The 27789-nt window shown below is 40.6% G+C and overlaps 3 protein-coding genes across 3 annotated transcripts; all 3 read left to right on the top strand.

Moving 5' to 3' along the window:
• Positions 1-981: 981 nt before the first annotated feature.
• Positions 982-1941, top strand: LOC128398733 (olfactory receptor 14J1-like). The gene has a single exon (XM_053359986.1). It carries the CDS (start codon positions 988-990, stop codon positions 1939-1941), a length of 954 nt encoding a protein of 317 aa, XP_053215961.1. The 5' UTR covers positions 982-987.
• A 3309-nt stretch (positions 1942-5250) lies between these two features.
• On the top strand, positions 5251-12830 carry LOC128398732 (vomeronasal type-2 receptor 26-like). The gene is made up of 5 exons (XM_053359984.1): positions 5251-5565; positions 6206-7027; positions 7930-8145; positions 9898-10024; positions 11929-12830. Exons 1-5 carry the CDS (start codon positions 5251-5253, stop codon positions 12828-12830), a joined length of 2382 nt encoding a protein of 793 aa, XP_053215959.1.
• Positions 12831-13882: 1052 nt separating this feature from the next.
• Positions 13883-25872, top strand: LOC128398731 (vomeronasal type-2 receptor 26-like). Its single transcript, XM_053359983.1, has 6 exons — positions 13883-13902; positions 18543-18831; positions 19863-20708; positions 22218-22430; positions 23608-23734; positions 24971-25872. The coding sequence occupies exons 1-6, from the start codon at positions 13883-13885 to the stop codon at positions 25870-25872; spliced, it is 2397 nt and encodes a 798-aa protein (XP_053215958.1).
• The last annotated feature ends 1917 nt before the right edge of the window (positions 25873-27789 follow it).

Here is a 27789-nt window from a genome sequence, read left to right as displayed (position 1 = left end):
CCAATATTTTGCAATGAGTAGCAAAGCGGTTAATATCATAGAGAACACAGAAACTCACTCTCTTTAGGAACCATGCCTTTCAAACACAACTAAAGTTGGAACCTTCAAAAAGCTTTATTAAAGACTTATGCAGTGGCAGACCTATATTTTTGGGGTCCTGCTACTACATCTCATATTTTGTTTAAAACTGATCTACTGGATTATATCACATGTCAAAGTCACTGGTGTAGATAAATATTTCCTATGCCTTATAGTTTACAAAGTTATTGGGGGGATGAAAAATAGAGAACTGTCATATACATGTGTGATTAAAGTCTCTTCTGGAGCCTCTCTGGGATTAATGAGTTTCATAGTAGATTTACACCTGGACCTATGACTCCCCCATCATGGTATTTGCTAGAATCAAAAAGCTATGGCAAAACAGACCTGATAAACCCCTAACACATGGAATATGTTGTTACTGTGCCCACTCTGATAAGGATAGGAAGAGCTGCTTCCCTGTCAGGGTCTCCATTTATTGGCATGGTCCACACACCTATTACTATTACAGCCTCCTTGTTTCATGCAAAATATACTCCTGCTAAAGATGTAAGCAATTATGTATAAGGTAGTAGTTGAGCTAATGGGTATTTCTATTCAGAGCAAACCCAGAGCAAACCCTGCTATCTCCTATTCTATCATCTTCTGCCACTCCTTCCTTCCTTCCTTCCTTCCTTCCTTCCTTCCTTCCTTCCTTTCCCCTACTTTTTCCCTGTTTTCTTCTCCTTGTGAATGCCTGGCTGTCAGATTCAGAGCATGACAAATGTCTCAAAATAACAGCCATAAATTGGAATGAATTCTGCAGACATAACAACAATCACAGTAATAACAAATTGAAATTTCCCAATCCAAGCAAGTGAAGCCTGTCTTCTTACAGCACTGTGCTATTATTTTAACATTTGACTGCTTCCTTCAACAGGCAGCCCATACTTTCATGAGGCAAAAACCATGGTGAACCAGTCCTTTGTATCAGAGTTCCTGCTTGAAGAGTTTTCAGAGGTTCGGGAAATGCAGATTTTTCACTTCCTTCTATTCCTGGTTTTGTACTTGGCTACAGTAACAGGGAACCTTCTCATCATCTCTGCAGTAGCTTTCGACCGCCGACTGCACACCCCCATGTACTTTTTTCTGGTGAACTTGGCCATACAGGACCTTGGATCTGTTTCAGTCATTGTTCCCAATTCCATGGCTAATTCCCTCATGAATACCAGACACATTTCTTACTCTGGGTGTGTTGCTCAAGTTCTCTTATTTGTCTTCTTTTTAGTATCCGACGTCTCTCTCCTGACCGTCATGGCATATGATCGGTATGTTGCTATTTGCAACCCATTACAATATGAGAAGCTGATGAACAAGCAAGCCTGTGTCCACATGATTGCCTGTGTATGGATCACTGGTCTTCTCTGTGCTGTGTTACACACTGGATGCACCTTTGCAACCCCCTTCTGCTCCAGTGTTGTCAAACAGTTTTTCTGTGAAATCCCACAGTTGCTAAAGCTCTCCTGCTCTGGTTTGAACCTAAAAGAAATTGGAGCTATCGTGCTGAGTATTTTCATTGAATCAGTTTGCCTCTTCTTCATTGTTGTAACTTATGTCTATATTTTCAGCGCTGTGTTAAAAATGCCTTCTATTCAGGGAAGGCAAAAAGTCTTCTCAACTTGTCTTCCTCACCTCATTGTTATCTCCATGTTGTTATTAACTGGGTGGTTTGCTTACCTAAGTCCTATGTATAGTACCACATCACAGCAAGATTTGTCTTTTGCTGTGATATATTCTGTGGTTCCACCACTGCTGAACCCAGTGATCTACAGCATGCGAAACAAGGATATGAAAATTGCCTTGTCAAAATTATTTGCATTGATCAAAACTTCTAAGAAAGAAATATTCCATTTTCTTCAGTAGGTGTGGATTCCCTTTCCAGAGCTACCATTCCCAGAGTGGTTTAACAATTGATCCCTCATCACACGAAACTCCAATATTGATTATATAAGTTGCAATAGACAAATTAGAAAATTTGCAGCTCCCGTTAGTATACTGGGTACAGGACAGGAGTCATTATGTTATCTGCATGGAAGCTTCCCTCATCCTTGGCAGTAAATCTGTTTGTTTAAGATAGCAGAACCAGAACCACCTTCATACCCTCTAAACCCCTCATGAACTTGTTGTGAACAAAGTGTATTTAAGATATAGAAAAGGAGTTGATCTGAGCTCCAGACAAGTACTAATACTCCCAAATGCTACATTTGGACCATAAGCCTGAAGACTTATGTTGCCTTGGGGCAAACCTGGAGGCACGGAAATTTTGTCTCCCACTTTTTGATCAGAGCACCTTTGCAGAAGCAGCTGTATTCCTCTACCCACACCATTGGGCCCAGAAGGTGTAATTTCTGACACTTGTTATTTTTTGCAGCAGTACAGACATTTTATTTCTTACTTTAGCATTATGAGTGAATTAGAATATTAATAATTATGCTGCCCTGCACAACATTAACATGGTATCCTTTTCCTTATGATTGCACTAAAAAAGAGCTTTGTTTTAGTCTTGTCTAGACCTTTATAATTGGGTTATACACAGAATGTCCCTATTTTCTGAGGAATGTTGGATGGTATGATATTGACATTCAATGAATGTTATGTTATATGCTATGTTCACACTGGTTCAATAGAAGTAAAGTTTTCCAGTACCTACTAAAAGTGAACCAGAAAGTATATTCACGTAAATCTTGTAAACATGTTTTTTCCCCTCCCCCCAGAAGTCGAAACTATGGCCCCTGAAACTTGATTCACTACTCTATAATTTTCAAAATAACGGTTATTAATCTTAATTTTAGAAGAATCAGCATACCATTTTTTTCCAGATTAGAAGCACATGTGATTAGATTCTGAACCTGGTTCTCTGCTGACGTCCCAGTGTGCCAATCAGAGTGGGATTAGGTCCACTGGGAGGCATGGCTATATCCTCTTCTTTCATCACTTTCAAGTAGAACATATTTCTCCACAGTTTCTGTGTTGATGTGATTCTTATGTGAATGTTTGGTTGTGTGCCAACTGCAGGGACCATTGTAGCAGGGAGTAGATCTGAGAATGTCAGTGTGTGGCTGTGGACTGGGGAGACTCAAGTGGCTCTTGGTGCTGCTTTTATTGCTGCTCCTACTCCCTTCTCTTGCATCCAAAGACATGAAAGGCAACTGTAGTTATGATAGAAGCATCCAAGATAAATTATACAATCCAGGAGAAGTTATAATAGGTGGAATCTTCTCTCTAATATATACTATTTCTGAATCATTCAGCTTGAAAATAAAACCAGAAAGGCATCGTACAACTTATAAGTAAGTTATTTTTTAACTAAAAAGTAGTAGCAGAAAATGTATTCACCATATAATGATTAGGGACATAATCTGCTGCATAAGACCAGAGCAGAGTATTTGTTGTTGTTGTTTAGTCGTTTAGTCGTGTCCGACTCTTCATGACCCCATGGACCAGAGCACACCAGGAACCTCTGTCCTCCACTACCTCCCGCAGTTTGGTCAAACTCATGCTGGTAACCTCGAAAACACTATCCAACCATCTCGTCCTCTGTCGCCCCCTTCTCCTTGTGCCCTCCATCTTTCCCAGCATCAGTGTCTTCTCCAGGGAGTCTTCTCTTCTCATGAGGTGGCCAAAGTACTGGAGCCTCAGCTTTACGATCTGTCCTTCCAGTGAGCACTCAGGGCTGATTTCCTTAAGAATGGATGCGTTTGATCTTCTTGCAGTCCATGGGACTCTCAAGAGTCTTCTCCAGCACCATAATTCAAAAGCATCAATTCTTCGGCGATCAGCCTTCTTTATGGTCCAGCTCTCACTTCCATACATCACTACTGGGAAAACCATGGCTTTAACTATACGGACCTTTGTTGGCAAGGTGACGTCTCTACTTCTCAAGATGCTGTCTAGGCCTGTCATTGCCCTTCTCCCAAGAAGCAGGCGTCTTTTAATTTCGTGGCTGCTGTCACCATCTGCAGTGATCATGGAGCCCAAGAAAGTAAAATCTCTCACTGCCTCCATTTCTTCCCCTTCTATTTGCCAGGAGGTGATGGGACCAGTGGCCATGATCTTCGTTTTTTTTATGTTGAGCTTCAAACCATATTTTGCGCTCTCCTCTTTCACCCTCATTAAAAGGTTCTTTAATTCCTCCTCACTTTCTGCCATCAAGGTTGTGTCATCTGCATATCTGAGGTTGTTGATATTTCTTCCGGCAATCTTAATTCCGGCTTGGGATTCATCCAGCCCAGCCTTTCGCATGATGAATTCTGCATATAAATTAAATAAGCAGGGAGACAATATACAGCCTTGCCGTACTCCTTTCCCAATTTTGAACCAATCAGTTGTTCCATATCCAGTTCTAACTGTAGCTTCTTGTCCCACATAGAGATTTCTCAGGAGACAGATGAGGTGATCAGGCACTCCCATTTCTTTAAGAACTTGCCATAGTTTGCTGTGGTCGACACAGTCAAAGGCTTTTGCATAGTCAATGAAGCAGAAGTAGATGTCTTTCTGGAACTCTCTAGCTTTCTCCATAATCCAGTGCATGTTATAGGAAGCTACTAATACCGAGTCAAAGCATTGGTCTATCTAACTCAGTTCTATCTCTGCTCCTTGGTAGTAGTTGCCCTGTGTCTCAGGAATTAGTCCTTTCCAGACCTTCATGGAGATATCGAGGATTGCATTGAAGACTTTGTGCATGCAAAGTATATGTTCTTCTATCATACTCTTGTATGAGACAACATTCCAAAAAGTAGTCCCCTCCCATCTTAGCCTGCTTCTACAGAAATGGGGAAGTTGAATTTCTATTTGTAGAGGATTTTTCAGGCATCAGGGGGCTTGACTGATGAATTATTATTTTTTACAGTTCAAGGATCCGCGTCGAGCATTCATCAAGATTAGCATTCTTGCTTTCTTGTGTTAGTTATTTAAGCACAAGTGACACAAACTAGCTAATAGATCAGTTATTGGTGGAATGATATATCTTCTATTTCCCCTCAACCAGTTGCCCAGCTTCTCTGTTAACTGTACAGATGCCTTCAGATAACACATACTACTCAGTTTTCTACTACTCAAATGGGCAACCCTACAACCTCATATATAATTCTTTTGTCATTTGAGTGGGGATCAGGTGTTCAGCAACCTTTCAGGGTGTAAGATTAGTGCAAATAATCTCTGGTAGAAGGCCTTATGACTCACTGTCAATCTCATTGCAGTCCAGTGCTTAAAAATTATCAGCCAGTCCTCTCGCTGATTTTTGCCATTCGTGAGATCAATAAGAACCCCAAACTCTTGTCTAATGTTTCTCTGGGTTTCAACATCTATGACAACCTGTTTGATGCACGCAGCACATATGAGAGCTTGCTGGACCTACTGTTCACACAACAAATGAATGGAATTAATAATAATAATATGAATGAGGATGTGTTGTCTGTCATTGGAGGTCTCACTGTAGAAGATGCCAACCAACTGGCAACCATCTTGGATCAATACAAGATTCCTCAGGTATGTATGTGATCATATACAAACTGGAGGCAAGGATCAATAGATCTCTTATCTGTCACTTAGCACTCTCATTGTAGAAGATGTAAAGCAGATTTCACCATTTTGAATCTGTACAAGATCCCACAGGTATTTTTAAGCATATATTTTCTGTGATTTGTAATTAACCCCCCCCCCCCCCATATATACACCATGGAATCAATCAGGTTTGGTTATGAACATTACAGCTAATCTGCCACACTCTCATTTAAACAATATGTATTGTAAAAGTTGTACTATTAGATGAATTATTTTAATCATGTTGAAGGGAAGAATAGGGCCATGCTGTAGTTTGGCCCAACCCACTGCTATTTATGTACTGGATGGAAGCAACTGGAACATCCAAGTTTCCAAATCCTGGGAGATCCTTCCTGTGTAAAATATGTCTCATTTTACTGATGGTACCCCTGAATCATGGTAAGCAATGGGTGTGTGATGGTGCAGAGATCACCAGTGGAAATAGTTCTGTGTTCAATGAGTCTGACTTCAGTGACATGTGCATAAGTTTACAGACTAAAATGTTTAGTTGGGAATCATATACTTTGGGGAAATACTAGATTTTGTTATTTTTCTGAGATCTAAGCAGCCATGTTTTCCCCATCAGCTCACTTATGGTGCATATGACACAACACTCAAGGGTAAAACTAATTTCCCTTCCCTCTACCGGATGACTCCAAGTGAAACCATTCAGCCCAATGCAATTGTCCAGCTGCTCCTACATTTCAAATGGACATGGGTTGGCCTCTTTGTTTCAGATGATGATGACGGAGAAACATTTTTGCAGATGTTAACACCTCTACTTGCCCACAATGGCATTTGTGTTGCCTTCTCACACAGGGTAGAAAACCTAAAACGTGATTCAGAAAAAGACGTGTCAAAAATAGGGTTGCTACTTTTAAGAGATGTCAATGTGCTTGTTGTCAGTGGAAATTCCCGCTCTCTTTGGAATTTAATAACCAAAATAGAGCATGCTGAGTTCTTCAAGACTGACAACTTTGCAAAAGTTTGGATTATAACTGCTCGGTGGGATTTCACCCAACAACGTTTCTTCAGATTTCCTACAGCTACTTTCAGTGGCACCTTGTATTTCTCAGCCCACAGAGATCCAGTGCCAGAATTCCATGATTTTCTCAAGAACATAAAGCCTGATCCATCACTGATGCACTTCCTTTGTATATTCTGGCGATTTCTATTTACCTGTACTTTTCCCAATGAAAACTTTGCACATTGTGAATATGGGAAAAGGTGTACAGGAAAGGAGGAACTGGAAACAGCATCTGTGATTATGTTTGAAATAGATATGACTGGGGAGAGCTATAGTGTCTACAATGCTGTCTACGCTATAGCACATGCTTTACATTCCATTCATGGGTCAAGACAAAGAACAAGGCTGCAAGGAGGCACAACAAATGTTCAGCCATGGCAGGTAAGCTCTATTATTCTAATGAATTTCTTGTCAAAGATGAAATCTGACTTTTAGAAGACATCTGAAGGCTACCCTGTTTAGGAAAGTTTTTAATGTTTGGTGTTTTATCGTGTTTTTAATATTCTGTTGGGAGCTGCCTAGAGTGGCTGGGGAAACCCAGCCAGATGGGCGGGGTATAAATAAATTAATAGTAGTAGTAGGAAGAAGAAGAAGTCTGATGACTAATGTTATATCAGGAGTTGACCCATTGAAATTAAGGGACATTACTATCTTAGGACCATTAATTTCCATGAAACTACTTTGACTATAATTTAGTTGGATATGACACTAAAACTTTATATATTATTACAGACAAGAAACATCTGGAGAGCTTTGGGTGGAGGATTAAATAAAAAGAGTGCACAATGGTGCACAGTGTATGATGGTAAACCCATAGAAACATGAGCATCTATGCCCTGTTTCTCTATTATTGTCTGCAAGTCACATTCGGCCCCATTCTGAGTGATTACACAATCCTCAGGAGTGTCTTTTAATGGAACACATGGAACTGTCTTAGCAAGGGAGAGGCAGGAAAGTACTATTGAATAAATGGACTCCTGCTGTCCAGATCCAACTCCTTCTTGTATTCCATAGCCTCACATTGGGCAAATGGTTCTGGCATTGCAAGGGTTTGAACTAGATGACCCTCATGGTCTGATCAAATTTTAAATCCTATGATTCTATGATCTTAAGCTGACTAAGAATTCATACTTTTGAAAGGAAGTCAGCTGAAAAGAAGCTGTGGAGAACTCCTTGCATCCCAGATTTATAATATTCATGTCTAATTGCAAAATGTTATACAACAGAGTAGTAGATTAAACCAGTTCAGGATAACAGATTAATTGTATCCTCTGCCAATTTAGCTCCATGCTGCCCTGAAAAGCATCTGCTTCAATAATGGTGCTGGACATGAAATCTTGATTGAAAATGGAGAGGTTTCATCTGGTTACTATGATATCTTCAACTGGTTTGTTTTCCCCAATCACTCTGCTCTGAGAGTTCAGGTGGGGGGAAAATCAGCAAGTCAAAAACTCAAAATTATGGAGGATGCCATTTTGTGGAACAAACGATTCCAACAGGTAGGAATACAGATACCAGCAGGTATACACATCTGTATGCAAATGAGTTGTCTGAGGCCCAACAGAGCTGGGTTAATGGCTGAGGTCAGCACAGCCCTAGCTAAGCTGGGAAAGATCCACTGAATTCAAGCTTTATCATCCCAGTGGAACTTGCGTTTGAATCAAGCTGCTAATGTCATTACTGCTATATAAAATACTTGAGGTTTATGATGTGTGAACTGGGTAACTATTTCAATACTGAAATCTTCCCATATAGTCCAGGGTAGGGAATTATTTAACCTTAGGCTTTCATGCCCCCTCCCACAACCCAATTAACAATTTATTTGTGGATCAAGAATTTCCCCTGCCTTCTGTTTCTCTCCCAAGCTGATACCATCAACATTTCATGGATCCTGAAGGCCACTGAGCCCACTCAGGGCTGCCTGGGAGTGGAACCCAGCCAACAGAATGGCTGAGAGAGATCATCAGGGGGTTTGGGCTGGGTATTCATCAGTATGCGGATGATACCCAGCTCCACATCTCTTTTAAATCAGAACCAGTGAAGGCGGTGAAGGTCCTGTGTGGGTGCCTGGAGGTGGTTGGAGGATGGGTGGTGGCTAACAGATTGAGGTTGAATCCTGACAAGACAGAAGTACTGCTTTAGGGGGACAGAAGGAGGCAGGTATGGAGGACTCCCTGGTCCTGAATGGGGTAACTGTGCCCCTGAAGGACCAGATGCGCAGCCTGGGAGTCATTTTGGACTAGCAGCTGTCCACGGAGGGGCAGGTCAATTCTGTGTCCAGGGCAACTGTTTACCAGCTCCATCTGGTACACAAGCTGAGACCCTACCTGCTCACAGGCTGTCTCACCAGAGTGGTGCATGCTCTAGTTATCTCCTGCTTGGACTACTGCAATGTGCTCTACGTGGGGCTACCTTTGAAGGTGACCCGGAAACCACAACTAATTCAGAATGCGGCAGCTAGATTGGTAACTGGGAGTGTTCGCCGAGACCAGATAGCACCGGTCTTGAAAGACCTACATTGGCTCCCAGGACGTTTCCTAGCACAATTCAAAGTGTTGGTGCTGACCTTTAAAGCCCTAAACGGCCTTGGCCCAGTATACCTGAAGGAGCATCTCCACCCCCATCATTCAGCCCAGACACTGAGGTCCAGCACGAGGGCCTTCTGTCAGTTCCCTCACTGCGAGAAGTGAGATTACAAGGAACCAGGCAGAGGGCCTTCTCGGTGGTGGTGCCCGCCCTGTGGAACGCCCTCCCATCAGATGTCAAAGAAATAAACAACTATCTGATGTTGTAGGCAGCTGTAGGCAGCCCTGTTTAGGGAAGTTTTTAATGTTTGATGTTTTATTCGGTTTTTAATATTCTGTTGGGAGCCACCCAGAGTGGCTAGGAAAACCCAGCCAGATGGGCAGGATATAAATAATAAATTGTTGTTGTTGTTGTTGCTCCATTCCTGTCAGGAAGTACCGGTATTATTTCTTTATGTTTTATGTATTGGGGGGGGGGGGAATACCTTGCTGACCACATTTCTTCAAATGTTAGTTAAAAAGCACTTGGAACTCCTTTTTGTGACACTTTGAAGTCTATTCAAATGAAATATAATTTGGCTCTAATTTTAAAAGTCTTGCATCCCAGCAGGATCTGGGATCCCTCAGAATTTCCAAGCTGTCAAGTAAAAATATAGCAATACTAGTTAATATAAAATGTTTAGTGCTACCTATGTCTGAATTTTATTTCATTCATTAAATGATTAGGTACCACCACAGTCGAAGTGTGTCGAGGGCTGCCATCAGGGACACAGCAAGATAGTTCGGAAGGGGGAGCCACCTTGCTGTTATGATTGTGCTCTGTGTCCAGAAGACATGATAGCCAATGAGACAGGTATGTGACAGTGCACATTTCTTTAGCTTGGGAATATTTAACAGTGAGTGCTTATTTTTAACATTATAAAATCAATCTTTAAATTGATCTGTAATCTCATATCACTTGAACCCATTAGAGTGGATATTATCAAGTGGTGAACTTAATGTTACATGATAATACACTGAACATTTGATTTGTGGTCATGTAAAATAATACTCACATCTGGGTTAATATATTCAAAAAAGTGGATGTAAGTAATTACACTTTCTATCAAAGAATGGTATTGCAGCATGCCATCCCTGATCTCCAAGTGGTGTAGATTCTAGGGGTTCGAGAGGTTTACACAGGATTTTGTTTCATCAGAATGAGGGACAGTGGAGACTGTAGTGTCTTTAGAATTTATGCTTTATGTTAGTTTAATGTGAATGATTTTTTGGACTAGGTGGAGCCTGAGGTTTTGTTTACTTCTTAACTGATGGTTCTGAATATTGCCTTGTTTAGTATTTGATTATGATTTTTTTCTTAATGGATGTTATGTTATGTGAAATATTAATGAATTATATGATTCCTCCCAATTCCCCACCCCCAAGGTATGATATACTGTATATATATATTGTAATAAGTCACTTGGAACCCTTCAGGTAACAAGCAACTATTAAGTCTAAGAAATGAAAGAAATTACACACACACACAACCTGAGCCTACAATGGAGTGGCTCACAGCATTCACAGCAATAAGGTCTTGCTTCTCCCATAGCCACAGACTTGGGTGGAAAAAGAAATCAAGCACAGTTCTCCCTCCCAGGCTTCTGCCTGCTTCTTGTTTCCAGATTCTAGCTCTCACTCACACACAACTAGGGCCTTTGTCCTTCTCATCAATAGCCAGATGAGGGAAGGGACCCACCCATTTGTCTTCTGGCATAGAGCTACTTCCTCTGTTACCTTCATGATCCCTATTTAGGCCATTACTTCACCTAGAGGTTGGCCTGGCAATTCCAACAATAGAATGCTTGCTAGATCTAAGAATTAGAAGGCACTTGGTCATATAGCCTATCCCTCCCACTGCAACCACACACACAAATCCCCCAACAACCTCACAACAGTATGGTAATGACTAAGAATTTTCCACACTAGCAAAAATGACTTGTTATCTTAGAAGTAAAAAGGGCAACAGAATCAAAGCATCTTTATGATGAAGTGGATACATTGCATTCAATGCAACAGGATTAGTATGTGTGTTTACATTAATATGAGTTTGCAGTAGTCTGAATATATTCTGAATATAGCATTCTGAATATAAATATCCAAGATGTCTTCATAGATCTGTCTATTTAATTTTAACTCAGTTTTTTTATTATTTTATTTTGTATTCATATAATAAAGAAATACCGGTAACATGTTAATAGTAATAAGAGTAATAGTAATAATAACCATACCATGCACATGTACCTAAATTGTCAAATATATTAATAAATTAATCAATGTTCTAATATAACCCATTCAGTATATAAGATTGCTTCATAAACTGCAAGACCTGTGCTCCTTCACACTCCCTTTCGTATAGTCACTTTTAACTGTTTGTCCGTTTCTATATTTTAAAGTATATATGATATAATGACCTTTTAATTCCTAGTTTTTATCCCTTACCCCTTTTGGGTCCTATGTGTTCAGTTTATCTGTATGTTTTATCTTATGCTGGTCTGGAACCAAATTAAAGTTTGATACCGATACTGATTGCTTCATAAAAATCATTCTAATTAGATAAATTGCATGCATTTACCAAGAAGGCAGCTTATATGTTTCTAAAGTGGCAACCCCATAAAAGTGAATGAAGTTTGACTATGAATAATGTTGCATCTCTACAAAAGGCAAACATTGCTGTATAGATGCATAGAATATATCAAACTGTTTTGGTTCTTTTAGATGCAGATAAGTGTGTCCAGTGCCAAGAAGATCAATATTCCAATATGAACAAAAATGAATGTATTTACAAGTCTATCACCTTCCTAACCTATGAGGAGCCCTTGGGGATTGTTTTAATTTTCATAGCTCTTTCCTTTGCTATAGTCACAGGTATGGTGATATACACCTTTATGAAGAACTGGAATACTCCCATTGTCAAAGCCAACAACCAGAACATTACCATCACTCTTCTCATCTCCATCCTGCTTTGCTTCCTTTCTTGCTTGCTCTTCATTGGCAAACCTGGGAAGGTGACTTGCCTTCTACGGCAAACAGCCTTTGGCATTGTGTTCTCGGTTGCAGTTTCTTCTGTGCTGGCAAAGACCATCATTGTGATCCTGGCCTTTCTGGCCACAAAGCCAGGCAACACAATGAGGAAATGGCTAGGGCAGAAGGTGGCAAATGCTGTTGTTCTCTCCTGCTCCCTCATCCAAGTAGGCATTTGTACTGCTTGGCTGTCAGTCTCTCCTCCATTCCCAGATCATGACACGCACTCTCTGTCTCGATACGTCATCGTTGAATGCAATGAAGGTTCAATCACCATGTTCTACTGTGTCCTTGGCTACCTGGGCTTTTTGGCCATCATCAGCTTCACTGTCGCTTTCCTCGCCAGAAAGCTGCCTGATTCTTTCAACGAAGCCAAGTTCATCACGTTCAGTATGTTGGTGTTTTGCAGTGTCTGGGTCTCCTTTATTCCAGGTTATCTGAGCACGAAAGGGAAATACATTGTGGCAGTGGAGGTGTTTGCCATCTTGGCTTCCAGCACCGGCCTCTTGGCTTGCATTTTCTTCCCCAAATGCTATATCATTGTTCTAAGACCTGATCTAAACACCAGGAAGCAACTAACAGGAAAAGGGAATTGATGATCAATTCTTATTCTAACCTTTAAATGCATTTTTGTACTGTTTACCTTTGGTCCATTTCTCCATTGTCCAATCCAATTTTAAGGCACTTTAATCACTGAGCTATATTTGTAAATTAATGCTGGCTAGTGAGGTTGGTTCTGGGCAATAGGTGGGCTTAATCACAGTTGACATTTGGTTTCAGCTAGAGCCATTATGGGATGGTGCTCTTATGAACAGTTAACAAACTTCAATAATTATAAGATTACTCTTGCAGCCCTTATGAATATATGAATTCCTTTTTATATATTTTAAATCTTTTTAAAGTAATTTTTATAGAAGTTAATTGAAGATGCTACTGAATATCATATAACAAATGAATACCCTATAACAAGATTTATGCTGAATAAAATAAATTGTCAATAAACAGAAAAGATATATACTGTCATCAATCTCATTACTGGAGGTAACCCCACATTGCTGTTTGGGGTGCTGTTAGGATTTATTAATGTATGTTGAATCGAAATAATGCAACACCAAATAATCCTATTTTGCTTTACCCTCAATGACTCACCTATGTTGGGTCAAATGTTAGGATAATGCTATATCTTGGGGGAAAAGTACCACCCCACCTCTGTTGGCATTGAACTCCACTTGCTAAGTTCCAGCCACACTGCAGACAGTAAGATCGCTAATAATTCTATTTATCGGATTCTGTGATTATTACCACTTCCAGTTGAGAAGAGTGTCAAAATCAGGTCTAACTGGAGGATTTGCCTGGTAATTTTACCTAGCACAAAACAAAACAAAACAACACCTCCTTCCAAAAAATTTGAGCTATAGGGCAATTCCTCCACATAGCATATGGCAGGGACGTTCAACTCCCAAGGGACTGCAATCTACTCACAGAATAAAAAAATCTGGCAGTGATCTTCCCCTTTTTTTTGGGGGGGGTGTTTCAGTTGTTGAGCTTTATTTTTTAGGGAGGGGATACTAAAAAATTGAACTTTGTTAAAGGGGGATGGGAAACAATCAGCCTCAGAGCAAAATTCCCATCTTCCGTTCTAGCGATCATGCGCGAATGGAGGATGGGGTAAGTGGGCAGGGCCAGATGCTCTTAGGCGACCGCAAAAGAAAAGGATGACCTGTTGGACATCCCTGGCATATGGAATTGTGGTCATCCTATCAGTCTGTCCTCGGGTCCATAGCTGCTGTTGCTGAAAGCCAGGTCGGCTCTGTGTAAGACCTCCCTCATCCATCTGATTATTGATGAGGAGGCCAATCTGTTCCTTATCTCTGAGGCCTGGGTGGGTGAGCAGGGTGGAGTTGCCCTCCCCCAAATGTGCCCACCCGAGTATTTGGTGCAGCATCAGAGCAGATTTGAAGGTTGAGGAAGGGGAGTTACCGTAATCCACAGATATTCCTCCTCTCTCCCCAGGCTTTCTGTTCATTTTGGAGCAGGGAATGTGTGTTCCTGGCATTGGGCAATTGGGACATATTAGGGATTCTGGTGGTTTACCACCAACTTTGCTGCCCATCAGTCTGTTTGCCAGAGGTGGTCTTGGAGATGGTGTTAAGAACTTCTGGTTTGGGGGACTTCAATCTAAAGGGTTTGCAGATGACTCAGGAGGATTTTCTGGCTGATATGAGAGGTGCTCCTGTTGAAGCTCTGGCTGACCTCTGGGACATAGGAATGGCTTGGGCCATTGACACAATCGTCTATGAGCACCCTCTCCCACTTCATTGAGCCTGTTTGGCTCCTTGCAATAGAAAAACTTCAGTCAAATGCAATCAAACACTGGTCTATACTTTGCTGCTCCCAATGCATCCTCATTGTGGAGTCCAGCAGAGCTTTTCTGGTTATTGCGGTTAATCAGAATTTTGGGGTTATCCAGAGTTTTGGTGTATACTGACATCAATATGCTGATGGCACAGAGCTCTGAAATTCCTTTACATTTGCAGGTGTAAAAAAGCCTCCTTTCTCAGATGCAGGCTACTATTTTTACAGCAAAAGTTTTAGCTTACAACTCCTTTTCTAGACATTAGGCCAAATGTCAAGTACCAGAAACAAAGGTGTTCAGAGCAATGCAATAGAAGGAAACTTTCCCCGTATTTCCTTAGGGTGGACTTAAAACTTTTCTGAAATGATCTTGTAAACATGATTTTTTCCCTAGAAGCAAAGAAAGATTCAATGAGATCAGGGAGCTGCTTAGCTAGGCTGCAATTTTCAAAATTACTATGATTAATTCCAATTCTTGTAAGAAGAACAAAGAAAGAGCTCAACTTAAAATGATGGGTGATGCAACACTGAATTGTGCTGAAGTCTTTGTTTATCATCAGTTCATATCCTTCAAGGCTGGGCTAAATATGACTCCTGCTCTTTGGTCCCTTTCTCCACAGTTCTGTTTGTGTGTCTCTCATGAGAAACTTTAGCTGTGTGTCTAATCTAGGGAACCACTATAGCTTGGGGTGTAGTTCAGAATGTTAGCATGCTATTGTGGGCTGATGAGGCACATCCTTGCCCTTCAGTGGGTATTGCTGCTGCTGCTGTTGCTACTGCTTTTCCCTTCTCTTGTATCTAAAGACATAAAAGATGGATGCAGTTATAACAGAAGCATCCAAGACAATTTCTATCATCCAGGAGATGCTGTAATTGGTGGGATCTTCTCTCTCATATTTCCTCAATTTGATTGGCTCAGTTTTAAAAATCTTCCAGTTAATCATCACAAAGCATATAGGTAAGTTCGTCTTCACTGATTAGAAGTACAAATTCAACATGGAACCTGTGCCAAATATCTAAAGGATCTACTACTCTCTTCCCATTGAAGAGCCTTCATGCTTGTGAGACTAAATGCTTTCTCTTCTCCAGTGACCAAATGCCGATTCTCACATACCCCATATCAAACCCGTTTGTGTGTCTGCAACCAAGAAGTGCCTGATTCAATGGACCACATTCTCTTAGATTGTTCTTTATACAGTAGACTTCGCCAACTGATGCTGAGCAAAATATTGGACCTCAACTGAGGGTTCTCCTAGCAGACTGGGACAAAGATATCACTGCTCTAGTAGCGTCCTTTATAGCCACAATCTTACCCGAAAGGGTTCCCAACAAACAATTTTTTCAGGAACCAGGGTGTAGCAAAATATCTAAGTGCACACGATCACAGTGTGATCTTATAACCCTTGACAGCTTCACCCTTGAAAAGTTTATACTGTGATGCCAATAAAAGTATTTGATTTGATTTGAATTCAATTTGCCCAGTTATGATTATGGTTGGCCATTCACAGAGTGATCTGTGCATGACCGCAGTTCATGCAGTACACATTTGCATCACGCTTGCATTTAAGAAACTCAGAAGTGCCCTGAATACTTTTTTTCTGAATTCCTTTTTGTTTTTTAAGGAAACCTAGAAGTGCAGTGACTATCAGAACATATTATATCAATGCCCAACTCATTCATGGAAATTATGAATAGAAGTGGAATTTCATAAAAATGACTCTTTTGGGGGGGGAGGGGCGTGGATGTGGGTGGGTGGACGTGTATATTACATGAACTTTAAGGTTAGCATGTTGTATGCATTGCTGGGAAATAACACTGCAGCAAATAAATGCTATACATATTGACAAATGAATAACAAACATGGTTTGAGTAAATACAGTTGCTAAGCTTTTAAAACAAGATTGAAAGGTGCATTAGCTGCCACACACACAAAAAAATAACTTGCAATTAAGTTTAAAAGTTGGGAGGCAAAATGGTAAGCTTTTGCTGAGAAATGGTTCTGTAAATATACATGAGTCATATACATCTAAATGCTGCAATTTGAAATGGTTTCCAAGAGAAAAATTGCCATCTATATGCACAGATATCCTGCAGTTTAAATGCTTGTTATACATAAGTTCACTTATTCAAACATGATGAGTTAGTACCCAAACCTTGCTATACAAACTGCAGATTCAGATATACAAGCAGCCGGATATGCATCCGGTACTGTACAAAAATAAGCAGTCTTAAATAAGCCTTACTTTGTGTGTGTGTGTGTGTGTGTGTGTGTGTGTGTGTGTGTGTGTTGGTCTGCAACAGCCATTTTGCCAGAAGCCATGATGGATGGGAGAGAAGAAGAAAAAAAAGAGAGAGAAGGGGAGGAAAGGGGAAAGACTGGACAAATAAGATAGCGTTTTTCCCCCCTCCTTGTTTGCCGTGGGAAGGTTTCAGAGGGTTCTTGTAGTTTGTCAAGCTTTTCTTCATCATTTTGGGGTCAAACACCTGTGGTCAGGAGCACATTAGAATGGAATTCATCAATGTGTCATGCAAAAGCTCTCCTAACAAGCCACCCTTAGCTAAGTTGGTAGAGCATGAGACTCTTAAACTCAGGGTTGTGGGTTTGAGCTCTGTGTTGGTTGAAAGATTCCCATTACAGGAATTTGGACTAGATGATCCTCGTGCTTCCTTAGAAGTTTACAATTCTACGAACCCCTGATTTCCTAAGAACACATTATATATTCCTTTGTGTATATGTATATATATATATATATATATTAGAATAAAAATAGGGTGCACATATGTCTGGGGAAACCTGGACATGTCCTCTTTTGGGGGCCAACATGCCCATCCAGGTGGATTTTTACATTTTAAAGGAAATGTCTGGGTTTTTAAAAATCATGCTTGCTTGTGCTGTTCAGACTCGGGTTCATTTGAGCTCAAGCTTGCTCAGGCTCAGGCTCGCTGGACTCAGGCTTGCTGGGCTTGAGCTGACTCGGACTGCTCTGTACACCGCAGCTGTTGCCAGCCCAAGCAGGGAAAAGAGGCTCACAGGCACAGCAGCAGCAGCCCTACATGCACCCATGTGCCTCTTTCCCCATCTTCGGCTGGAAATGGCTTGGGTTGTCCTCTTTTTTGCTCTTCAGTATATGGCAACACTAATAAAAATGTTGTTCAGTAACATGTATTTGAAGCAGATGATTTAATCTGTAGCACAATTTCACCTGTTATTTTTTTGCCAGTCAGTGTGCTGTCATCTTTTACTTGACATTCATTAATAAAACAAGGGGAAAACAAAGTTCAGTGAAGGGAATGCCAGATATGATTTGGTGTTTGGGATTTGTAAGAAAAGCATCTGTTATAATAATAGACTATGAGCCAAAGAAAATTGCCTTATCTTGTAGATGATATATTCCAATTTATGGATGTCTGAACACTAGTAATGACTTTCATGTTGGGCTTTGATTAATATTATTTCCTCATATAATATCAAACCATGAAAAACAACAACAATAAGAGCACAGTTCAGTCACTAATCTCATGGGGAATAGTCAATGCATGCTTATATTTATTTTAGATACCACTTTAGATATACCACTTGATACTAAAGAAAAACCTCAAAGTGGTTTCCTCAAAGGGATTTCAATTTTGACAAGCTCACACCTCATCGAATATTCTCCCTATCACTCATGTTTCCACACCTACAGCCAGATTCAGAGAATGATAGAATAGTAGAGTTGGAAGGGACTGCAAGGGCCTTCAGGTCCAACCCCTTTCAATGTAGGAATTTCAGCTGAAGCATCCATGACAGATGGTCATCCAACCTCTGCTTAAATACCTCCCAGTTCCTTTTGTTACATAACAGCCATTTCATATTCTCATGTGGATCAGGTGGACAGCAAACTTTCTACATGAAACTGAGAGTGAAAATAATCTATATAATAGTCTATGACTGCTTGTCTATTTCATTGTAGTGCAGTGCTTCATAATTATCAGCAGGTCCTCTCATTGATTTTTGCCGTTCATGAGATCAATAAGAATCCCAGGCTGTTGCCCAATGTCACTTTGGGTTTCCACATCTATGACAACCTTTTTGATGCAAAAAGTACATATGAGACCATCCTGGACCTATTGTTCTCAAAGCAAATGAATGCAATTAATAATTATGATATGAATAAGGATGTTTTGTCTGTCATTGGAGGTTTCAGTGTCGAAGATGCCTACCAGATGGCCACCATCTTGGATCAGTACAAGATACCACAGGTGTGTTTATGTGTGTGCATCTCAGCTTGTGCATGCAGGAATGTATAAATATAAATAAGGGTAAGCAATACACTACAGCTCCCAACCTCACACAAATACCACAGAGACTGTGAATTACTGTAATCTTGCTGAATCATGCCAGTTAGGATAGGAAAATTATAGCTCATCTTCAAGGGTACTATTTTAACAAAACGAAAAAGTTTCATGTTAAAATAATGATTAAATAATGTGGATGGGGATGTATGGCTGTGCCAGTTACCCTCAAACCCACTAACTATGGGTAGATTCCACACATGTGCAGCTGTCTCATTTTTTTTATATTGCATGAAGGGACAATGGGAATATGCCAACTGGGGCAAAGCCTGGGGCATTGTCTCCAGTCTCCTTATCTACACCTTTTCATGGATGGAATCTGTGACTACGCCTAAGTACAGTGGTACCTTGAGTTACACACACCTCACGTTACAAATGCTTCAGGTTACAAACTCCACTAACCTGGAAGAGTTACCTCGAGAACTTTGCCCCAGGATGAGAACAGAAATCGTGTGCCGGCTGTGCAGCAGCAGCAGCAAGAGGCCCCATTAGCAAAAGCACGCCTCTAGTTAAGAACAGTTTCAGGTTAAGATCAGACCTCCGGAACGAATTAAGTTCGTAACTAGTGGTACCACTGTACTGTGAAAACTGAAGATTAGTCAGTCCACACATACAAGTAAGCTTATGCAATTAGTAATTAACAGCACAAATCTTTGTATACATTTACTCAGAAGTAATATGTACTGCATTATGTTGAGCTTAGTCTGCTAGAGCAATAGCTTAGTCTGCTAGAGCTTAGTCTGCTAGAGCAATAGCCAAAAATATTAGGTTGGAAATCCCATACTATGTGTACTTTTGTCTGTGTGGAAGTAATACTGAGAGTATTGAAAACGTTATTTCTAAAGAATATGCTGGAGGAAAAATAGTATTACTAAATATTTGATGGGCATTGTATTGTTATTTCTCCAAGTTCTAATAAGCCATGTTTCCTGCATTAGCTCACTTATGGAGCCTATGACACAACACTGAACAGTAAAGCTCATTTTCCTTCATTATATCGAATGGCACCAAGTGAAACAATTCAGCCTATTGGAATTGTCCAGATACTCCTTCATTTTGAATGGACATGGATTGGCATCATTGTTTCAGATGATGATGATGGAGAAGGCTTTGTGCAGATTTTAACACCTCTGCTTACCCAGAATAGCATTTGTGTTGCCTTGTTGCTCAAGATTGAAAAAGTGGAACTTGCCTATGGTGGGAAACCTACTACACAAATGTCAAGGATTGATGCAGCACTTGAGTCTGAAGTCAGTGTGTTTATTGTCAGTGGAAGTTACCATTCTCTATGGGACTTAAAACTTAGATTACGAGTACGTAAATTTTTTGAAACTGTTGATTTTAGGAAAGTTTGGATTACAACAGCTCGGTGGGATTTCACTAAGGAAATAAGTGCATTCCGTGGTTTTGATGACACATTCAATGGCACCTTGTATTTCTCAGTAGAGACAGATCCCGTTCCCGGATTCGAGAATTTCCTGAAGAATTTAAAACTTGATGAATCAGTGATGCCCTTTCTCTGTTTATTCTGGCAATATGCATTTAGCTGTTCACTTTCTCGTGGAAAGTTTTCACGTTGCAAATATGATCGCAGATGTAAAGGAAAGGAAAAACTAGAACGATTACCTACATATATGTTTGACATGGATATTACTAGTAAGAGCTATGCTGTCTACAATGCTGTCTATGCAATAGCTCATGCTTTACATGCCATTGATGTGTCAAGTCAAATGCTAATGATGGATAGAGGCAAATTCAAACACTTGAATCTTCAGCCATGGCAGGTAAAGCCCATCATTCTGATGAATTTCTTGCTGCAGGTGGAATCAACTCTGACGCTTGCAATTTTGGAACAATCTTGTAACTAAGTTATCTTCTAGAGATCATTGAAATATTTTCTAGAGATCTTTAAATACTAGGGGTGCACTTTGTATCTGTGTATCTCCAGGTTAAAGGTTGACCTTTTTATGTTCCCAGATTGGGCTATGTCATTAACCTGCTCCTTGAGTTCAATCAGCAATTCCCTGAAGTCCTGTTTTGCTCTGTTTCACAGACTCTTAAATGGCCCACCACCACACACACACACAGAGAGAGAAAATCAAGCTGACTTGGAAAATGCCCTGAGCTCAAGTGTAGAGGGGCATGAGAGTTGCAGTGTCTTCCATTTGGGTGGACATAGCTAACTTTTAATCTGGTGAACTATTTTCCCATAGCACCCCAATTACTGACATGACATGCCTTTGGGCGGGGGTGGAGAGGAGCTGTGTCCACACAATTACAACATTGGAGTAGAAGTCAACTCCCACCAACACCCCTTGGAGTAATGTGGTCTTTTTTGGGTGTGACATTTTCGAATGCAAGTGCTCCGTGAAGATTTGTGCTATTTCCCTACACCATTTCCTATATGCAAGCTAACTGAGAGATACATCCCAAGAGAAGAGGGTGTATTCCCCAAAACTCCATGGCTGGGGACAGAATCCCATGCCAGCCAATGGCCCAAGGTGTAACAGGTCCTTTGCCGGGTTGTCAAAAATTTCCCCACCCAGTCTTACCTGAGAATCTGGAGGAGACTGCCTTTATGTGACTGCACTTAAAATACTGTGTACAGTTCTGGCACACTCACCTAAAAGCAGATATTGTAGACTTTGAAAAGTTACAAAAGAGGGGCAACCAAAATGATAAGTGAAGTGTAGCAACTTCCCTATGACTAAAGGATACAGCATTTGGGACTTTTTTATTAGAAAACAAAGGTTAGCAAAAGGTGGCACAATCAGTATCAGCATCAAACTTTATTTCAGTCACAGGCCAGCATAAGATAAAACACATAGAAAAATTATGCATAGTCTGGAGGAAGTGGATGGAGAAAACATTTTGTCCTTCTCTCATAAGACTAGAACTCAGGGACATCCAATGATCCTCAATGCTGGATGATTCCAAAAGAAAGTACTTCTTCACACATCACATAATTAAATTGTGGAATTTACACTAAAAATAGTTAGTGATGGACTCCAATCTGCATGGTTTTGAAAGGAAATAAGACACATTAATAGATGATAAAGCTATCAAGAGATTGTAGCTATGATGGTCATGTTTTGACTGTGCAAAGGGAGTGCCTCTGAAAATCAGAGAAAAGGATGCTGGACAAAATGGGTCTTTGGCCAGACCCACAGGCCCTTCTTACAATATCATGCTTTAATTGAAAAGTATTTGTCTCTGACTGGATGCTAGTTTAAACAGATTCAATATAATATGCTCAAATTTACAGAAACACAATAACATTTTTCTCACTTTAGGTCAATTCTTTATTGAAAAATATCCACTTTAACAATGGTGCTGGGCAGGAAGTCTTGATAGAAAATGGAGAAGTTTCAGCTGGCTATGATATCATCAACTGGGTCCTTTTTCAAAACCAGTCATTCCTCAAACTCCAGGTTGGAAAAATTTCAGCAAGTCACAATTTCACCCTCAGAGACGATATAATTAGGTGGAATAGCAAATTGAAACAGGTATGAATTTAACTATTTTTATAAAAAAAAATCCCAGGAACACCCCAAGGCAAAACACTACAACCAAAATCCTATTTCATGTGCAGCACTTATAAAAGTGTGAGTTCTGCAGATCTGCACAGTGAGTGAACATTTATGGAGTAAGGTGATCATTAAAGCTTACACTATTTGATGGTTGTTGGGTTTCAGTATTTTTAAATGCACAGCTTCAACTCACTTTTCAAAATTGCATCTCCCCCCCCCCCGAAAGTATTATCATATGCCACAACCCAATCTCTGAGTAGTTCAAGTTTCCAGGGGGTTCCAGGTGCATTTACAAAGGTCTCTTGTTTTCTTTTGGACAATGAGGCACAGTGGAGACTGTGGTGTCTTCATGAGATATGGTTTATCTAGACATATATACAACCTGAGCTTGCCATGGAGGAGTCAGAGCATCAATATTCCAAGAGGCCCTGCTTCTTCCATAGATCCAGCAGCATTCCTGCCCTGCAACTTGCCTTCTTAGGTCACAAAACACCTAACTGACCCTCCTATCTCCCCCTGGACTACACTTCTGCACACATTATTTTAAGTGTCTATTCTATATTCCTGTCTTTTGCATGCAGGGTGAGAGAGGGCCTCATTCAAAAGCCTTTTCACACTTAGCCCTTTGATCTTGTGTTGTGTTAACAACCCATTTCTCCAGGCTAACACCTCAAAGGAAATTATCTTTTGAAACACATGTTGATTCTCATGGATTGGGAAGTTTAGTGCACAATTCAGGAAGTTTCAGCAATGCTAATTCCAGAGAAATAAAATAATTTAACACATTCCAAGTGCACACATGTGTCTAGTAATCAGTTTTAACCCACAAACCTTAATTAAATCCTATGACCTACTGCATCCAGAGATTACAGTGGTTCGGCCAAAGTTTCTTCCTTTAGACCAAATCAGAGAGATCAAGAGTGGGGTCTTGTCATATTGTGGCAAACCAGGACCTTCATGCACAATGCCCATGATTCCATCCCAGAGACGCCCCTTTGGTGCTGTTAATATAGCAACAAGAATGCAGTTTCACTTCACCTCAGAGGCACACTCTGCCATCTCTTGCATCAGACAGATACAAAAACAACAACAAATGCTAAACCCACAGGACTCTTGATGCTACATTCAGTTCTTAAACTTTTTGTATGATCAGATACCACCCCAAGCAAAGTGTGTTGAGAGCTGCCCACTTGGATACAGGAAGATGGATCAGGCAGGAAAACAGGCCTGCTGCTATGACTGTGCTCCATGTCCAGAAGACATGATATCTAATGAAACAGGTATGTGATGTCACTCTTTAGGATGTGTATCATATATCTATATCTAGATCATCTATATCTATTAGATATAGATATTTGTTTCATGGAATGAAACAAAGATATAGAATGGTTACATAAAGACTAATGAATATAAAATGAGATACACTATACAAATGCCAATCCGATCATGTTAGCACAACAACATTAGCAGCTAAAGCAAATATAATCATCCCTGTAAAGGGGGGGGATTCTGAGGAACCAGCAGGGCCAGCGGGGTGCAGACTGGATCCTAAGCCCATTCAGCTGGGTCACATGACCTGGTAACCTGATGTAAGTTAAGCTACCTTAATGAGTATTCAAAAGGTTTGTTTTCCCTCTAAGAGAACAGTTCAGTCAGCAGGAACACAATTCCAACAGAGCTTGGAAGTGAGGAATTTTGCATTGGCATAACTTGTGCCAGATTTCTTTACACGTGTTTCTGTTGAATAGGTTTGTTTCCGATATTTCTTCCTGGGGGAGGGGGAGGGGACTCCTGTGCATGTACATTTCATCCACTTTAGTAAAAAGTAGAAAATTCATAGTCATTCAATGGGAAACCCAGCTTCATTTTGCATAGACCAAGTGGCTTGGATCCCAAAAAAGCAGACCTAAGGGGAGACAGCACAGATGGATGTGGAAACATATCATTGTTTAAGATTGAGAAATGAGAAATACAGTGTAAAATCCTAGTGTTTGCCGCTCAATTTAAAAGCTTTCATTCTTGACCAAAAATACCTTTCTGGTGTGGTGTAGTGGTTAAGAGTGGTAGACTCGTAATCTGGTGAACCGGGTTCGTGTCTCTGCTCCTCCACATGCAGCTGCTGGGTGACCTTGGGCTAGTCACACTTCTTTGAAGTCTCTCAGCCCCACTCACCTCACAGAGTGTTTGTTGTGGGGGAGGAAGGGAAAGGAGAATGTTAGCCGCTTTGAGACTCCTTAGGGTAGAGATAAAGCGGAATATCAAATCCAAACTCTTCTTTCTATCTCTTCATTTTGATATAGATCAAGAAAAGCCAATATGGTGTCCTGCAGATTTTGTTCCATCGTTCCTGGTCAGGGCTGTTTGCGGCTCAGGGAGTCCAACAACACCAGTGGGCAAAATGCAGACATAAGCATATTTAAAGCATTAAGTCTTTTTTTTTAATCTCTGCATGAAATGAACAGTGATATAGAAACGGGGTGGGGTGGACCTAATGATACTGTGTTTTGTCTTTTTAGATGCAATTAATTGTGCCAAGTGCCCAGAAGAGCAGTATCCAAATGCGGACAAAAATGAATGCATCTACAAAGTCAAAACTTTCCTAACCTATGAGGAGCCCTTGGGGATTGTTTTAATTTTCATAGCTCTTTCCTTTGCTGTAGTCACAGGTATGGTGATATACACCTTTATGAAGAACTGGAATACCCCCATTGTCAAAGCCAACAACCAGAACATTACCATCATTCTTCTCATCTCCATCCTGCTTTGCTTCCTTTCTTGCTTGCTCTTCATCGGCAAACCTGGGAAGGTGACTTGCCTTCTACGGCAAACAGCCTTTGGCATCGTATTTTCGGTTGCAGTTTCTTCTGTGCTGGCAAAGACCATCATTGTGATCCTGGCCTTTCTGGCCACAAAGCCAGGCAACACAATGAGGAAATGGCTAGGGCAGAAGGTGGCAAATGCTGTTGTTCTCTCCTGCTCCCTCATCCAAGTAGGCATTTGTACTGCTTGGCTGTCAGTCTCTCCTCCATTCCCAGATCATGACACGCACTCTCTGTCTCGATACGTCATCGTTGAATGCAATGAAGGTTCAATCACCATGTTCTACTGTGTCCTTGGCTACCTGGGCTTTTTGGCCATCATCAGCTTCACTGTCGCTTTCCTCGCCAGAAAGCTGCCTGATTCTTTCAACGAAGCCAAGTTCATCACATTCAGCATGTTGGTGTTTTGCAGTGTCTGGGTCTCCTTTATTCCAGGTTATCTGAGCACGAAAGGGAAATACATTGTGGCAGTGGAGGTGTTTGCCATCTTGGCTTCCAGCACTGGCCTCTTGGCTTGCATTTTCTTCCCCAAATGCTATATCATTGTTCTAAGACCTGATCTAAACAGCAGGAAGCAACTAACAGGAAAAGGGAATTGATGATCAATTCTTATTCTAACCTTTAAACACATTTTTGTACTGTTTACCTTTGGTCCATTTCTCCATTGTCCAATCCAATTTTAAGGCACTTTAATCACTGAGCTATATTTGTAAATTAATGCTGGCTAGTGAGGTTGGTTCTGGGCAATAGGTGGGCTTAATCACAGTTGACATTTGGTTTCAGCTAGAGCCATTATGGGATGGTGCTCTTATGAACAGTTAACAAACTTCAATAATTATAAGATTACTCTTGCAGCCCTATGAATATATGAATTCCTTTTTATATATTTTAAATCTTTTTAAAGTAATTTTTATTTATCCTTATTCTAAACCTTTAGTTGTCTATGTTGTGTACATTCAGTCTGTTTCTCCTTCTTCCAATCCTGTTTTTATGCATTGTAATCATTGAAATGGATTTGTAATACTAACTAGTAATTTTATTTCTGGGAAGTGAGTTGGATTGTTCATGCAACAGGATTGTCCCTTATTTCAATGGAAAATGCCACATCCTGTGTTGATATAGTTTTGTCCTGTATTTCAGGTAATCTTTCTCTCTCTCTCATTGTTCTAACACATGATCTAAACACCAAGAAGCAACTAACAGGAAAAATAAATTAATGGTTAATTATTATTCTAAATCTATATATATATTGTGTAGTTTACATTTAAACCTATCCAGTTTCAATATACTGTTATCACTGAACTATATTTGTAAATTAATGTTGGCCAGTGAGGTTGGTTCTGAGTTGGATTAATCACTGCACAGCTGATTTGAATAGAAATGGTCTCAATGACTAATACCACTTCCAATGCAGAAGAGTGTCAAAGTCAGATCTAGTTTGAGGATTTGGTTGGTAATTTTGCCTAGGTCAAAAATAACCTTCCAAAATTTTTGAGCTATAGGGCAATCCCACCACATGTGAAGGACCAAATCTTTTTCATCACATTCCCTCCAGCATAGTGGCAGAGTTATAACATATGATAGTTTAACAGGTGTCCAGCACCATCTGAATATAATTTTTAAAATCAGAAGTGAAAAGGAGCAGTTTGAAGTTGTTTGAATGCCCTTTCTTAGCCGTTTCCCAATGCTTCTTTGTGCAGCTGCTTGAAAAGGGCTTTCAAACAACCCTACACTGCTCCTGCAGCTGTCTGAAGCTTTTTGCAAACTGTTTTGCCATTCTCCTCCTCTAAACTTCTAGTTTCAGAGAAGTATGAAGCTGCTTCTAAGAGCACCGCTGGAACAGATAAGCAATACTCACTGAATGGAAACAACTTTCTCCTCCTTGAGGAAGGCATAAACTGAGATTTAAAGGAGCAATGTGGGTGTCTGAACACCCTTTGCAGCAAAGGGCTTTCACAAGCCCTACACTGAATTTTGAAGTGCCAACAAGTAGGGTTTCAAAACACAGCATCGCCTGATGCCACTGTGACATTATTATATGCTCCAGAAGTCACAATTCTCCCATAGCACTCATGGAATTCAAAAAGCCACCCCATTTTCTGATTTAATCTGGAAATGTTCCAATGCTGGAGGATGAGCTGGTATGCATGGAGAAAGCCAATTTCATGGAAACAAAAGGGTTACCAGTAGTAACAGGGCTGTCATTCCTAGAGAGGAAGGGAAGGGTGTCAAGAGAGGACCTTCCAGTGTGGTGTAGTGGTTAAGAGCGGTAGACTCGTAATCTGGTGAATGTTGGAAACTGGCCCCCTCGGGAAAGGCTGGCTCCTCTTCCCAGGCACTCGGGGCCTGTTGCCGGTGACCTACCCTGGCTGGCATCCAGACAGACCAGGGAGGTCTTGGATAAGCGACACCTCCCTTATGAAAGGTGTACGCTCCCTTCCCCCTTGCATAGCAGCAGGAGAAAGAAAACAGTCTGAAAAGTACTCTATTTCATTGCTACTTTATTCCTGACTGTA

Source organism: Podarcis raffonei, chromosome 13 (genome assembly GCF_027172205.1).
Source record: "Podarcis raffonei isolate rPodRaf1 chromosome 13, rPodRaf1.pri, whole genome shotgun sequence".
NCBI classification, from domain to species: Eukaryota; Metazoa; Chordata; class Lepidosauria; order Squamata; family Lacertidae; genus Podarcis; species Podarcis raffonei.
This window is presented reverse-complemented; position numbering and strand designations above follow the sequence as displayed.

Bases quoted from the DNA above. Each gene is read 5' to 3' on its own strand.
- LOC128398731 (XM_053359983.1), top strand. From the start codon at position 13,883: ATGCGCGAATGGAGGATGGG. The intron at 18,832-19,862 runs GTGTGTTTATGT...TTCCTGCATTAG, and splicing joins ATCAGTACAAGATACCACAG to CTCACTTATGGAGCCTATGA. The intron at 20,709-22,217 runs GTAAAGCCCATC...TTCTCACTTTAG, and splicing joins TGAATCTTCAGCCATGGCAG to GTCAATTCTTTATTGAAAAA.
- LOC128398732 (XM_053359984.1), top strand. From the start codon at position 5,251: ATGACTCACTGTCAATCTCATTGCAGTCCAGTGCTTAAAAATTATCAG. The intron at 7,028-7,929 runs GTAAGCTCTATT...CTGCCAATTTAG, and splicing joins CAAATGTTCAGCCATGGCAG to CTCCATGCTGCCCTGAAAAG. The intron at 8,146-9,897 runs GTAGGAATACAG...TTAAATGATTAG, and splicing joins GGAACAAACGATTCCAACAG to GTACCACCACAGTCGAAGTG.
- LOC128398733 (XM_053359986.1), top strand. From the start codon at position 988: ATGGTGAACCAGTCCTTTGTATCAGAGTTCCTGCTTGAAGAGTTTTCA.